Consider the following 15221-nt stretch of genomic DNA (forward strand, 5'->3'; position numbering starts at 1 on the left):
TATCTTGACTAATCTAGTTTTCGGTGTTTCTCCTATAATACAGTAGCTAATGAACTGACCTGGCTTGACTAGAGACACTGCTGTCCATACCAACTTAAACCCGGTTTTCCTTGCTGAAGCTGAAGGTCCAGACTCAAACCTAGAAATAGGTACAATGTATAACAAAACTGATATCAACCAATTCCTATATTTCAACCATTGCAGACAACCAATATCAATGGTTTGACTCTTGAATAGGGTGGTGAATGGTTAAGGTATCTGTATTCTACCTGCAGTTGCTATAGCCCTATAATACCTTTAAAGACAGGTGGCAAAAATGTTAATGAGTCGGGTATTCTGTATCTAGCCATAGTATTTATTAATTACCACCTTTGTTTTGAGGTGAATGATTGGGTAAATAACTTTGCTCTTTTTGATTTTATTAAGGAACAACACAATGGCTTTCCTCTACAAAGAAATAGCTTGTTTATGCAGAAGTGCAGTTTTCACTCACTGAAGTTTTAATAGTTAAAAAATCTGAAGAGAAATTTCTTAACAATTGTGACAGACCTACTCCCTCTGTACTTTATTGGAAAGCAAGATATTGCTGTGAAACTTCCAACACTTCCAGCAAATACTGGTACCATGTACTTCTGTTTGTAAACTGAAAGCTTCTCTAATTTGCTCAGTCAGCTTTTAAGACAAATGACACATAAAGCTTTACTTTTACAAGTTTGAATGTCGCAACACAAACTCTTAAAAACCATTTTTTTTTCATTTTCAAATCAATAAAAAGCTATACAATTAAAAAACAAACCTGCTATATAATCCTAATGCATTCACCAAAATCAGTGTCAGTAAAATGTTTACAATGGATGCTATTAATGGTAATATCAGATCTAACCGTCCTCATCTGCCATTCCGCATATTGCCTTTTTATCCAGGTTGAAGTCCTGAATTTCCATAGCAGAACATTAGGTAGACGTACAGTGCTAACCCAAAGCTTTTAGTAACCAAGGCTTACTGTCACCAACTTCTATGGCATTACTTCATAGACAACAAAAAAGGTGACAATGCAACCATTCAATCTGGTGACTACATTTTTAATAGCGTAGATAATGCTCTAAAATAAATCTGATTTCCAACTTTTATAATGGTATGAGAAAGTGGATTGTAAGGTTCCAACCATGGCCATAATATTAAACATTCACAAGTCCAATTGGTTTTTATATCAGATCTTTAACCTATGCAATTAGTCTAACATGTGTCTTTACTCAAGTCCCATAGTATTTTATAATGGTCAGTCTAACATGCATCTTTACCCGAGTCCAATAGTATTTTATAATGGTCAGTCTAACATGTGTCTTTACTCAAGTCCCATAGTATTTTATAATGGTCAGTCTAACATGCATCTTTACCCGAGTCCAATAGTATTTCATAATGGTCAGTCTAACATGGGTCCTTACCCTAGTCCCATAGTATTTTATAATGGTCAGTCTAACATGGGTCTTTACCCAAGTCCCATAGTATTTTATAATGGTCAGTCTAACATGGGTCTTTACCCAAGTCCCACAGTATTTTATAATGGTCAGTCTCTAAACATGTGTCTATATCCAAGTCCCATAGTATTTTATAATGGTCAGTCTAACATGGGTCTTTACCCAAGTCCCATAGTATTTTATATTGGCCAGTCTAACATGGCCTCCCCGGTCGTTACCCAAGTTCCATAGTATTTTATAATGGTCAGTCTAACATGGGTCCTTACCCTAGTCCCATAGTATTTTATAATGGTCAGTCTAACATGGGTCTTTACACAAGTCCCATAGTATTTCATAATGGTCAGTCTAACATGGGTCTATATCCAAGTCCCATAGTATTTTATAATGGCCAGTCTAACATGGCCTCCCGGGTCGTTTCCCAAGTCCCATAGTATTTTATAATGGTCAGTCTAACATGCATCTTTACCCGAGTCCAATAGTATTTCATAATGGTCAGTCTAACATGGATCTATATCCAAGTACCATAGTATTTTATAATGGTCAGTCAAACATGTGTCTTTACCAAAGTCCCATAGTATTTTATAATGGTCAGTCTAACATGGGTCCTTACCCTAGTCCCATAGTATTTTATAATGGTCAGTCTAACATGAGCCTTTATGCTAGGTTTACACTATGTTCCCGGTGACCACGGTAGCCCCGTTTGCCCGAAACATGGTGTGCCGTGGAATTTTGGCTATTTTTGTCTCTGTATTCAAGTTGAGCTAGGTCTTGTAAAGTTTTGCCACGGTCTTTTACAGATTACGTGGTGGATCGTGGATATAGGGGAAAGTGCTGTTCTCGGAGGTTAAAGGTACACTACGGTTTTAGCACGGTCTATCAAGGATTACCACTACGTTCTCTCTAGGCCTGTTACGATCTGATGAGGTCTGCTACGTTTTACAAGTTTTGATCAAGCTCAGATACATTTTTCACGGTCCGCCCAGGCTTACTAGGGATGAAAGTCTGATGCTGGACTTTTTAGGAGCAAATGAAACAATTAATTATTGCCGAAAATGTCATTTCAAACATGTTTTAATTAGAAAATGTGTTAAATGAGAAGAAAACCTGAACTACATGTATATTTGGTGTCGAGGTCACCACGTTTTGTCCACGGTGGCCTGAAACGGGGCTGCCGTGGCTGCCGGGAACAAAGTGTTAACCTAGCATTACCCAAGTTGCATAGTATTTTATAATGGTCGGTCTAACATGGGTCTTTACCCAAGTCCCATAGTATTTTATAATGTTCAGTCTAATATGTGTCTTTACCAAAGTCCCATAGTATTTTATAATGGTCAGTCTAACATGTATCTTTACCAAAGTCCCATAGTATTTTATAATAGTCAGTCTAGCATGGGTTTTTACCCAAGTCCCATCATATTTTATAATGATCTTCTAACATGGCCCCCTGGGTCTTTACCCAAGTCCCATAGTATTTCATAAGGGTCAGTCTAACATGTATCTTTACCAAAGTCCCATAGTATTTCATAATGGTCAGTCTAACATGTAATGTTCACCAAAGTCCCATCATATTTTATAATGGTCTTCTAACCATGCAGTACCATGAATTTTATAATTTATGCTCCCTCATTTGAGTGCTTTTTTAATTCTCACAGTGAAAATTCCCCAGAAGAGAAATATCAATTTTATATTATCATAATTAATTACAAGTAGTCAACTTGATTATGATATTATCTGGAGCCTCACCTGATCACAACCCTGGAGGAGGTTGATAGAAACTCTCGTTTAAGCACTGGTACGTTTTCCAGACTGTCACAGAACCGTTCCTCTGGGTACATTCCCGGGATGGCGAAACCATTGAAGAACAAGAGGAACGCATCGGTACAGGAACCTAGTAACAACAAATCTGTAGAGTCAATGACTGGGTTCTATCTACCACCTGTAGTTTGACACACAAGGTCAAGGTTTATAGGTGGAGGTTCGGTGAAGGTTAGGTCAAAGTTAGGTACTAATATAAAATATTTATTTCTTTATTGCTATCCACATCTTGAATAAGGTGTAATGTAACCCAACAGCTCTCAAGGTGACTTTGACTGAACGGTACCCAAAAATCTCATTTATATAATCTTGCATTATTGATATGTTGTGTAAATCATTATAGGATCATCAAACTTCTAGCATATGTAACTCGGCGATATATATGTTGGTGAACAGCACAGTAAATCAGCCACTTTAATTTAATTTTGAGAGTAATGATTTACAAAAATGTCAAGACAGCAGAGTTTTATCCTTCTCTTATTCTTTGGAGTTTCAATTAATCATATTTTGATTCATTATACCTTAGGAACGTTATCATACATGGCCTAATAAAATATATACTTGTGGGTTTTGAAGAAGTAAAATTCTGTCCCTTATGATTGAAAGAACATGAAATAACCGGCATCCAGGCAAAACTAAAAACTCTAGTTTGTGAAATATTATACACTTGAGTTCTCTCAGAGGAATTTTTCCAGACTGCTGAAATAATAATATTCAGAAACATGATCTCTTGAACAAGGGACAAAATCCTATATATACTGACATACCATATTTCCCATGGAACATCAGCACACAGAGGCACCAGGACATATATATTTAATCCACATAAATGATCCTTGAAAACCATCAAATTGGTTATTTAAATTATTATAAGTTTCTGAGAAAATTGCATTCCATGACATTGGAAAACATTACTTCATGCCAAATGATGACTGACAGAAAAAGAAAATATTTTCATATGACCTTGTAAAAAAATATCATCACTTGACATTGAAGAAACATTTTTTCATCATATCACTTTACAAATGAGAACATTTTATCACACAGTTTTGAAATCATAGATATCTTATCATATATGACTTTGGGAACAAGGATATAATTTATCACATGACCTTCGAGGACAAGGATTTATGACCTTGGGAAAGAATATTTTATCACATATGACAGTGAAAACAAGGATTCAGGATTCTTGTTTTAGGGTGCACACCACAAAAATATCATGAAGAACACAATTTACTTTTTAAAATGATTCCTAATTTAACACGTAATTTTGATAAAATGAAATTGACTATAGCGTGGTCGATCAGATTTTTTTGTCTGGAATTGTGAAAAATCCTTAATATTTGCCTATTGGGCAGTGTTTGAAAAGGTACCTATTAATCCGAAAGCAAAATTATGGCAATTGTGAAAATCTGCAAGAGTGGAAATACAATGAAGTAAGAAAATAGTGAAAACAAGAATTCCATGAAAGTGGATGTGTTGTCTGCACAGCAGCACAAAAAATAGTTATTTACAGACGAAAATATTGTTAATAATTAAGTGAAGTTATCAAGTCCCATAACTCTTGCTAATGCATAGACGGATTTTGACCAGAATCATACTCTTCTGAGATCTCATTGATATAAAGCAATATACCAAGTTTGGTTGAAATCGGACTATAAATACTTAAGTTATCGCACAGAAACCGTTTTCCAGACGCCGCAGCTACCACCAACATGGTGATACCTATATGTCACACTTGTATTGCAGGCGACACAAAAATGACCATATAAAAGCTAGTTCAAACTATAAAGCCTTGATTGTCCTTTAAATGAACTGAATATACAAGTAGTGCATCATGGAACATCATCACATTCCAGATTATAAAATAAAACTTAAGACCAGTTCTCTATTATGTGCAGATAAAAATTTCTGTCATAATCATTTTCATCTTAACGTCAGTTTCTAAGCAATCTTTGATAATGGACATGCTTTAAATTTAGAATTATTCAGGACATGCAAAAAATACCAAATAATTATAACAATAAAGGTAGTACTATAACTTGAGATTCATCATAAAGGTTTGTTTAATTTGTATTGTTTTCTAAAAAAATAAACTCTAAAAATCAATACAATACTTAATTGGTAAGTCAAACAGATATATAAACAATCTCTTAATGGTACATATTTCTATATATGATAAGTATTGCCAGAGTAACTCTCAGATTGTAATTTCTTAATTTGTCTTGATGGTTCAAGCACTATATATAAGTACAGCTAATGTACCGCAATGACATACTAACATTGACATTGAACTTAACAAGAATCCTCACGTCACATATCTTCAAATAGAACATTTTCTTTTTTAAATTGACTAAAAATTTCTAAAAATACACACAAACGCCAAAACCAGAAAAGGCATTAGCCACCAATGTCCCAAACATAAAATGTCAGGTACCAAAATGAAAAGACCAGAAGAAGCTGATAGTGTCTTTAAAGCAAGGCGACTATATGTGGTTCATTTAATTGGATTCACACAGTAATGTATTCCCCAATCATGAGGTTTAGATTTCGACACTGTAACATACGCCATGTATTAATGAAATGACACATACATGCAATAGGCGTATGGCAGCATGCGTTTCGGCATAAGCGATACGCATATTAGAACTCAGAAGCTTATAATCAACACACTTTCCCAACATTTCAAAGTGACAGAAGTTTTAAAGAGTCAGATTCAGTACACTTACTAAATGGATATGCTGAAATACAACAAAGACTCTTATTACCAGCAGATACTAAATTTGTAGTCACTTTGAGACAAATTCAGGCACCACATGCAACAATTACAGTTAACAATAGCATAAGTTCCCTATACACAATGTACTATTGCAATATATATGGTTTACATAAAAAGCCTTACTTCAGCAATGCAGAAGCACTTTAGTTACATTAAGTTTTTTGTTACCATGGCAACAATTAGCTATTTTGTCACTAAGATAAATATAGATGCTATTGTATCACATTACATTTAAGCAACATGTGCTGTAATCCTTATGTGTATATACACTTTTCATTTCATTTCATTTTAATCTACAAGTAAATTATATCAATGTTATGATGTCATCATCTTTTTAAAAGTTGAACTGCTTTTGAGTGGTTAGTTACATGGTCATGGAACGATCAATGCCAACTAAACAAAAGTCAATTTGCACTTGAGCACTTTATGTTTGCTTTGTCTATAGGATGGTCCAGTTGGCTTTCATCATCCATATTACTGTGGTTCATCATTCATAACTGCCATCTGAAAGGAGTGCAATGCTTATACTATTATTTCAATTACTGAATGTAGTTATTGTCAAGGCGAATAATATCCTTTCTAACAGCCATCTTTGAAGTGTTTGGCAGTTATGAGTTTGTGACGTAACCAACTGAATTAGGAAAGCTTTCATGGTTACATAGCGGCCCTCTGTAAAAAGGTATTGGGATTTAGGGATTTATCAGTATGCATTTTTGTATTAGTATATTAAATCCCTAGTAGCTCTTGTCAGCCTGTTGTTGGATCAACAACAGCTAACATTGATGAAGCATTATGCAAAGTAAAATAATCTGTCGAAAGAAAATAACAACACAAGTGAACCTACTACTACTGGAGATCTCCATGTCGACGATCTGGAGCAAGATCTTCTGGGTGTCCTTCACCTTGATGATCCATGAGCAGCGACTCAGAGTCGGAAAAAGTGCAGGATAGTGTGGTGAAAGGATGAGTCCTCCACTTCCTGTTAGATAGCCAGGTCCACATCCTATGGTTGAGGGGCCAAATGGCTGCCAATCTGAAACAAGGTTATATAAAGGGTTAAGGGTCCAAATCCTATGGTTGAAGGGCCGAATGGCTGCCAATCTGAAACAATGTTATATAAAGGGTTAAGGGTCCACATCCTATGGTTGAAGGGCCGAATGGCTGCCAATCTAAAACAATGTTATATAAAGGGTTAAATAGCGGGTCCACATCCTATGGTTGAAGGGCCGAATGGCTGCCAATCTGAAACAATGTTATATAAAGGGTTAAATAGTTGGGTCCACATCCTATGGTTGAGGGGCCGAATGGCTGCCAATCTGAAACAATGTTATATAAAGGGTTAAATAGCCCGGTCCACATCCTATGGTTGAGGGGCCGAATGGCTGCCAATCTGAAACAAGTTTATATATAGGGTTAAATAGTTGGGTCCATGCACATCCCATGGTTGAAGAGCCGGATGGCTGCCAATCTGAAACAAGGTTATATAAAGGGTTAAATAGCTGGGTCCACATCCCATGGTTAAAGGGCCGAATGGCTGCCAATCTGAAGCAATAGTCAAAGTCCATAGCCTGTTCAGAATCGAAAATAGAGCAGCCATCTAGTTATATATAGGTCCATTTAGTTTGAAACTTCAAAAATCTAGTTACTATGACTAAGAGCGTCTGTGAACCGTTCTAGTGTAGTGGTCAGAGACTTGTAATTTAGAATTTTGGCTAGAGTTCAGAGATCAATATCAGAGTTTTGGATTGCTCCAATGCAGTCTGAATGAAACACAGGCCCTTCTTCTCACTCAATTTTATAGAGATCTGACAACATTCCTTTAGAGGTCACATATCAGTGACCATTATGCTTTCTGCACTTACCCGAGAGTAATGCAAATGAGTATTTTACATCAACTGAAAACAACATTTTGTCAACAGCATGTTACCACATTTATGCAATTTGAGAGGAGGGGGGAGAGACAAGAGGCATGAAAACGAATCATCATACTCTGCAAATAATCTTAATAATCTTCAAGATTCTGGTTGGACAAACCTAAAGGTTGCCAGAATCTGACCTCTAATTGTATGTATAGTTAGATCCTTAAAGATGCACTGCATGCAATATGATACAAATGGTGTTCCTCTATAAATCTCCAAACTCAAAGAAGTATTATGTGTGTTCTTCTAAGAGAAAGACAAACCCAGTCAGAGGTTGAAAGTTTGTTATATGTTCGCCATAGTGCTTAAATATGGGTTGTGGTCAATATATACCAGGCTAAGTTAGACCCCTGGATATAGTGGTCAATCGGTCAGAATGAGTGCGTTGAGAGCCAAGTCATTGATCGCATCAATTTATCTCGCCCCACATCTTTTCTCCGGACGATCAACATCCAAAAGCCATTTACAAAATGGAGGTCAGTAAGGATTTCATTGAAACAACAATTACCCACCCAAGCAGAAAAAGACTTACACGGACAGCCGTTAAATTACATCGTTAACAAACAATTTTGGTAGACGTTCCTTAATCAAAACTAGTTTCTGTTGATATCCACACTGATAAACAGTACACTGTAAATTTAATCTTTTCTTTCTCTGGATGCATATGTTTGTTACTTGTAAATCTGCACTCATCCAATATCAATCTACAATTAGCTATTTTTCCCCCAAATCAATTACTTTATAGGCCTAGGTAGGGACAAACATATTTTCTTTTTTTTTCTACCATACAGTCATCAACCTTTAGATTAGGAGATTGAAGCCTTTGTGGGGAACATTCCAGGTAAAGGCAATGACCATATAGGATTATGCTTTTTTCTCAGGACTACTCTCGCCTTTCTCTATCACTAGAGTGCAGAATATAAGCATTAACCGACTTGTAAAGGCAAAGACCATCTACAACACTATTCCCCATTTGATTTTTCTGATAAAGGTGACAGATGTAGACATATTGTGTTCTCCATTTTAAAGGAATTTGATAGAAAACCAGCTGTACTTTATGCATACTTACTATCGCCAAGAAACTCATAGTGTGCAATAAAACCGTTTTGTTCCTTGGTAGAATCAGACTTGAACACAATTTCCATTTTCGGCTGGAGTGACACAAACTCTTCAGGTGTATCACTGCCACAAAACCTGCCCACCTCTGATTTGAAGCCCTCATCATTGACATAGTGGATCTCTATGAAATCAAACTGGCATCTACAAAAGCAGACAGTTCTACATTAATATACAACAAAACAGTAAGACAACAAAACAAATAGTGAAAATAATGTATAACTATGTACAACAAAACAGTAAGACAACAAAACAAATAGTGAAAATAATGTATAACTATATACAACACAGTTTGTTTTACAATGTACAGCACAACAGGTTCTTAATATACACTGTAATTAGATATGTTCGACAAAGAACATTAATGAACTACAATATCAGACATCAAGAAGGTAAGACCTCTATGTTTTAGTGGACCTAGAACAGAATGGACAACTCACAATCCAGACAAAATGGCACGGAACAGGATTTGATTTTTGATTAAGTAAAAAGTAACTAACTGAAATTCCGGAACTTTGCAAATCTGAACGGTTTATTGGTTACATATTATCCACTGTTCCTCTACATGTAGTTGCAAAATCATAAGCCTTTCAATCATGTTAATTGCAAAACGTATTGTACTCCACTTTGTATATTTAAATTAGACCTTAGTCAAAGTACAATGTGCATTTACGACACAATCATGTTGGAGAGAGAACGCTTATAGCGACATAGGTACTTATTGAGTTCAATATAGCTGTCTATCTATATATCAGGCCTTCTATCAACCATTCCAGACATACCATCTGTATATATCACAACAATAAATTTTACAGAACACACCATTACAGTTGGATTAAAAAATTTCAATGCCCAACAGACACACATACCATATTTCTTTAAGCAGACGTTATAGTCCTAAAAAGATAAACATATATTGCAAATTGTATTCTGCATCCACTTTATTGGACAGGTATAAATATGGCTCTTAAGAACTGTTTGATTCTTGTATGGGCGCACTAAATGGCAGCGATACTTTTCCCCTGTTTTTCACATTTTCAATAAGTTTTTGTACTTGGATACTTATAATTTCTACAGCATATACCCTGCCATGAAAGTAAAATTCCTGGAAAAGACAATACATTAAAGCTGTAATATAAGTAAGATATAGGTATTGACAGAACTCTACATGTGCTCAGGCTGCTACTGTCAGCTTTGAGACCAGTCCTCCCAGCATGCATTCCAAATGACTGGCAGCCATATTGTCCACATCGCCGATCATGTCAAAGTCAGCCGACAAACCTTAATTCTTGTCAAGGACTTGAGAAATGCTTCGGAAATTGGCTAGAAGAGTTTTAATGGGTTCTAACACTTTGTGCACTAGCATGTGCCCCTATTTTTGACAGTTCATACCAGAGGTTTTGTTGCTAGCTGTAATTGTAATTCTTAGATCACTTTACAACTTATCTTTTTCTGCATGAGGAAATTAAGAGGTGTAATTGAAATCGTATGACCATATCATCATCTGACATTGATAGATGGAATAATACTAATATCACTAATAAAAATAAATGCATAATTGACATTCAATAATTAAGAGTGAGAATCAGATAACGCGTTGATTTATCATGCAGTTTTTTAGTACAATACAATTATTTTGAAGTTAATGCAGTATTTTCCGAGAACCAAATGCACCTACACCAGACCTTCGGCCATCCATTATCACAATGTTGCTCAGTCACTAATAAACCTGTACTTTTACTTGGTTCAAAAATATTGATTTTTTCACAAGAAGAAGTTTCTCTAATGTTACACCTTTTTGTCAAGTTAACACATTTTTAACAGTGCAACAAGAGGAGTTTTTTCCATCATTGGAGATTGTGTTAGAAACACAACAGGATACAATGGTGAACGCTGAAGGAGGAGGTTCCCTATCATTGCGTAACAGAAACATACATAACAAAGATGTCAGCTTGGAAATGATCAGAATCAGATAAGTAGCCATATTCTTCAATTTTTATGCATTCCTAAATGGACTATCATTGCTAAATACCATTTGAAAGTTTCTGTCACTGCACATCTTATGCCTTTACGCATTTCGATGTAATCTGCTCTTGAAGACAGGCGCGCATTTAATTGTTATATGATTTATTTGTGGGGAAAATATGTCATCTTTTTAAGAGAAATAGTGCATTTTTCTCAAATTAAGAAGCGATACAATACCATCAGTTTCTTCTCCCAACAGAATTCTTCATTATAATAAATGTGTTTTAGAATGCTGCTGACTTGCTGGCCAACCTTCTATTAAATCCAATACATGTCCCTTAATAGGGTTTTTTGATAAATTATAAAGCTTAAAACAAATTCCGACAAGTATTTTTCATTTTAGAAACAAATATAAAAGACAATGAATTTCACAAGATATTAATACATTTAGTGGATAGCCACGTGACCTAGAGATGTTTATACACTTAGACTGGATAATCTAATGACAAATTGTCTTACTATTATTATCCATGAAAAAGTCTCAAGTCAGGAGAAAATGAATCCTTACAGAGTAAGAGAACCCTTCCTGACAAGATTACAGACAAAACTAATACAGAACTGTAGAACAGAGCTAGATCATATTACTGTAGTCTAGCTGTAAGCAAGAGTGATCAACTCCCAGGAGTATGGCCAGTTAGTGCCATCGGTCAATGAACAACACTGACCGACACATTAAAGCCCCTGATAAATATTAACACCATGCTTTTTTTGCTTCATCATCCAGAGGTGAAAATATTTCCAAGAATGTAATAAAATCGTTGTAAATCGGCATCCATCTTTATTTAAACAAACTTAGCTGGTGCTAATTCGAGTCCCGTGACAGACACGTGAGTGTCCAGTTTCTGATTATAGACACTGTCCTCGAGATCAATGTGTCTCCGATGAGATGTCTCCACACCCGATTCTCTCCAACCTGTCACACAACGTCACCATGGCTGTCTATTCTACACCGCACATTAGCAGCAAATTGTGTTGGTTTATATAAATATTGCCCGAGAAAAAACATGTTTATATTTGGACATAATCGTCCAAACAAACATGTTTATATTTGGATACAATTGTCCCACACAAACATGTTTATATTTGGACACAATTGTCCCACACAAACATGTTTATATTTGGACACAATTGTCCCAACAAACATGTTTATATTTGGACACAATCATCCCAACAAACATGTTTATATTTGGACACAATCGTCCCACACAAACATGTTTATATTTGAAAACAATTGTTCCACACAAACATGTTTATATTTGGACACAATCGTCCCACACAAACATGTTTGTATTTGGACACAATCGTCCCAAAAAACATGTTTATATTTGGACAAAGGGAATTGTCCCAAACAAATTTCAGACTTAAAAGAAAAATAAACATATCACTAATGACATTCCCTTTTGTATATATGGAGTCATTAAGAAATATAAGAAAGAAAGGTTGAGAAAAACTGGAAAACAGAAAAACCATCAAACTTCAATCAGGCCCTTAATGGGTCTCCCAACTCAGTATTATTTAAATCTTTTTTTTTTCTCCCTTAAAAAAGGGTTGGGTGGGGAGTGGAGTGGGGGGGTGGATGATGGAAATATATCACTCGTCTAGAGAAAACTTCTCTTTAACTCAATTGGTTGAGCGTCAGGCTAGTAATCCAGAGGTCCTGAGTTTGATCCCTAGCAGAGGCAGGTATTAAATTTATTGTAAATCCTTTACCTGTTACATTGGCACCCATGTAGGGACTGGGGAAAGACACTTCACGATACCTGTGAAGGAATCGTTGCGATCCCTAAAAAAATCAAGGAAAAGTTGATTCATGGAGGGGGAGTATCTAACCCCGGTCAATACTAGCTGCAATATATCGCTCGGCTAGAGAGAACTTCTCTTTAGCTCGATTAGTTGAACGTCAGACTAGTAATCCAGAGGTCCCGAGTTTGATCCCTGGCAGAGGCAGGTATTGAATTTATTATAAATCCTGCACCCTATTACATCAGTCTGATGTTTTCCACATCTATTTTTTACTTGACTTGCTGGACACATGTTTTGTAGTATTTCCTCCAGCGTGGACTAGAGAGACATTGATTATAAGCTCATAAACACATGACTGGCTGACTGAATCTATTAGATTAAAGAACATGCCACTCTGAGAAGGATGCAGTTAACAGTAGGTTTGGCCATGGGACTTCTCCCACTCACCAAATGTCTGTATAGCATGAATGGGCTAATTAACTAATGTCTGGATAACACTTTTGGACGGATTTTATCAGGGGACATTACCCATGTCTTAAAGCATCACAAAATGTATTTTATTGTCAAGGGACATAACCAATTTTATACATGTCTCGCAATAATTAACAGCATCTTATAATCAAGGGACATAAATTATGGCATAAATGCATCACTTTTAAGGCATGCATCATCAAGGGAAAATCAGCCCTTGGTATAAACATCTCTGTACCACAAAACACATTTGTAATCAAGGGGCACAATCAATGGTATATAGGAGAAAATGTGGCGGCCAGACCAGAATTCGAACCCAGGACTTCCAAACACTAACTTCTGGCTAAATGAAGGTTGAGGTGTCAATATGACATAACCCAGTAACCAAACAGAAGCTTACATAAGCTCATGTGTATACATGTGAGGCTGATTTGATCTCAATTATTTGATAAAAGAATGCTATTACTTATTGTAATTACTAAGCACTTATTAAAGATACAGATGTTTAGTCAAGGGATAAAATTTGCTAATTAATTAGGTTAAGTTAGCTGACATTTCTATTTGGTCAGAAGACATGATTTATTGCACCATTTTTCTCTACACTGTCTGAGGTTTTCAGACTATCTGTTTTGATGAAGATATAGAATGTCAGCTTTTATTGTGGAGGATGTCAAAATTTTATGGAAAGTTGTTTTAATTATGTTGTAGAGTACAGAGTGCCCAAAAAACGTCCATCATTCTTGAGTTGTTAAGGTGACCTTCTAGCTACTACCACCATAGTCATCAACCTCCTGATGCTGGTGTGTTCAAGGTCCATGGATGCCAACTGGCTGCAGGTCGATGAACTCCATTTGAAATTTGTTTAAACCAATTCATTGACCTTCCATAGTGAATGGGACCCAAAATATTAACAAAACAAACTCTTTCTTGCAGGCAATGGGAACCTTACATAAATGCAAACCAATTATAAATGATACTCTTCTTTCACCATTAACTAGCATAAGTACATATATGGTCATACATGTTTGCATTTTACCATCATTCAAGTCTTCACAATTTCAAATGGAAATTCCTGCCTCAGAAAATTCCATTTTGTTTATAGATCTCTTTGTGGTTGTGAGTTGTAGTCTAAATGTCTTTTGCCATTGTTCCAGTGGAGCCAGAGTCCCTAGAGAAGAATATTAACAAACCCTTATACATACTGCAGTCAATAAAATAGGTATTACAATATGCAAATTCTGTGTGTATTATCAAGTGGTTTTCAATACACATTCAAAGTAAAAAAAAAAAGAGCTTAGTACCAAAACACAAGGCATCTGTATCTGGTATTGAGTTCTAAAGAGAGTACATTGTGCCTGATGGTATTTAATTATGTTCTTATCAGAATAAAAAAATCTGCAAACAGTTTATATAACAGGTAGCTTATAAAATAAACAAAATGCTCAAACTGTCCTTATTTTACATCTGCATTTTTTCATTTTCATGTTTTGTGTTCTCAATGCAACATTTGTAATCAAAGACAATGTCAGCTTAGCAACGACAAATCTTGACTTTTCGTTTTCTTGAAATAAAAATTATATAACCTTCATTTTTTAATTAACAATGTATACTTTGATGTTTTAACTAGTGTTAAAGTTTGACTTTTGTAATAAAAAAAACGTTTGCAGAAGTTGAATACAAATTAGATAATAATTACTTTTTACCCAAATTTACAATATATATACATAAGTAAATCCACATCAAAATAATACTGTTCATCACATTCTAATTATATGATAAGACTACTAATACATAAGGTAGCTCATCATTGTTGTGAATTAATGATTAATCAGACTCTTCATTATAAGACAATTTAACTCCATGATTCTTAGGGTT

At 35.5% G+C, this 15221-nt stretch overlaps 1 protein-coding gene across 1 annotated transcript in view; it reads right to left on the minus strand.

Moving 5' to 3' along the window:
- Positions 1 to 15221, minus strand: part of LOC138329883 (neuropilin and tolloid-like protein 1) — a 129756-nt gene that overhangs the window by 5500 nt on the left and 109035 nt on the right. The window contains exons 5-8 of the mRNA XM_069277176.1: positions 9061 to 9251; positions 6917 to 7105; positions 3222 to 3366; positions 60 to 139 (exon numbers count right to left, since the gene is read on the minus strand). Coding sequence (XP_069133277.1) covers positions 60 to 139; positions 3222 to 3366; positions 6917 to 7105; positions 9061 to 9251 — 605 coding nt within the window. The remainder of the gene's footprint in view (positions 1 to 59; positions 140 to 3221; positions 3367 to 6916; positions 7106 to 9060; positions 9252 to 15221) is intronic.

Source organism: Argopecten irradians, chromosome 1 (assembly GCF_041381155.1).
Source record: "Argopecten irradians isolate NY chromosome 1, Ai_NY, whole genome shotgun sequence".
NCBI classification, from domain to species: domain Eukaryota; kingdom Metazoa; phylum Mollusca; class Bivalvia; order Pectinida; family Pectinidae; genus Argopecten; species Argopecten irradians.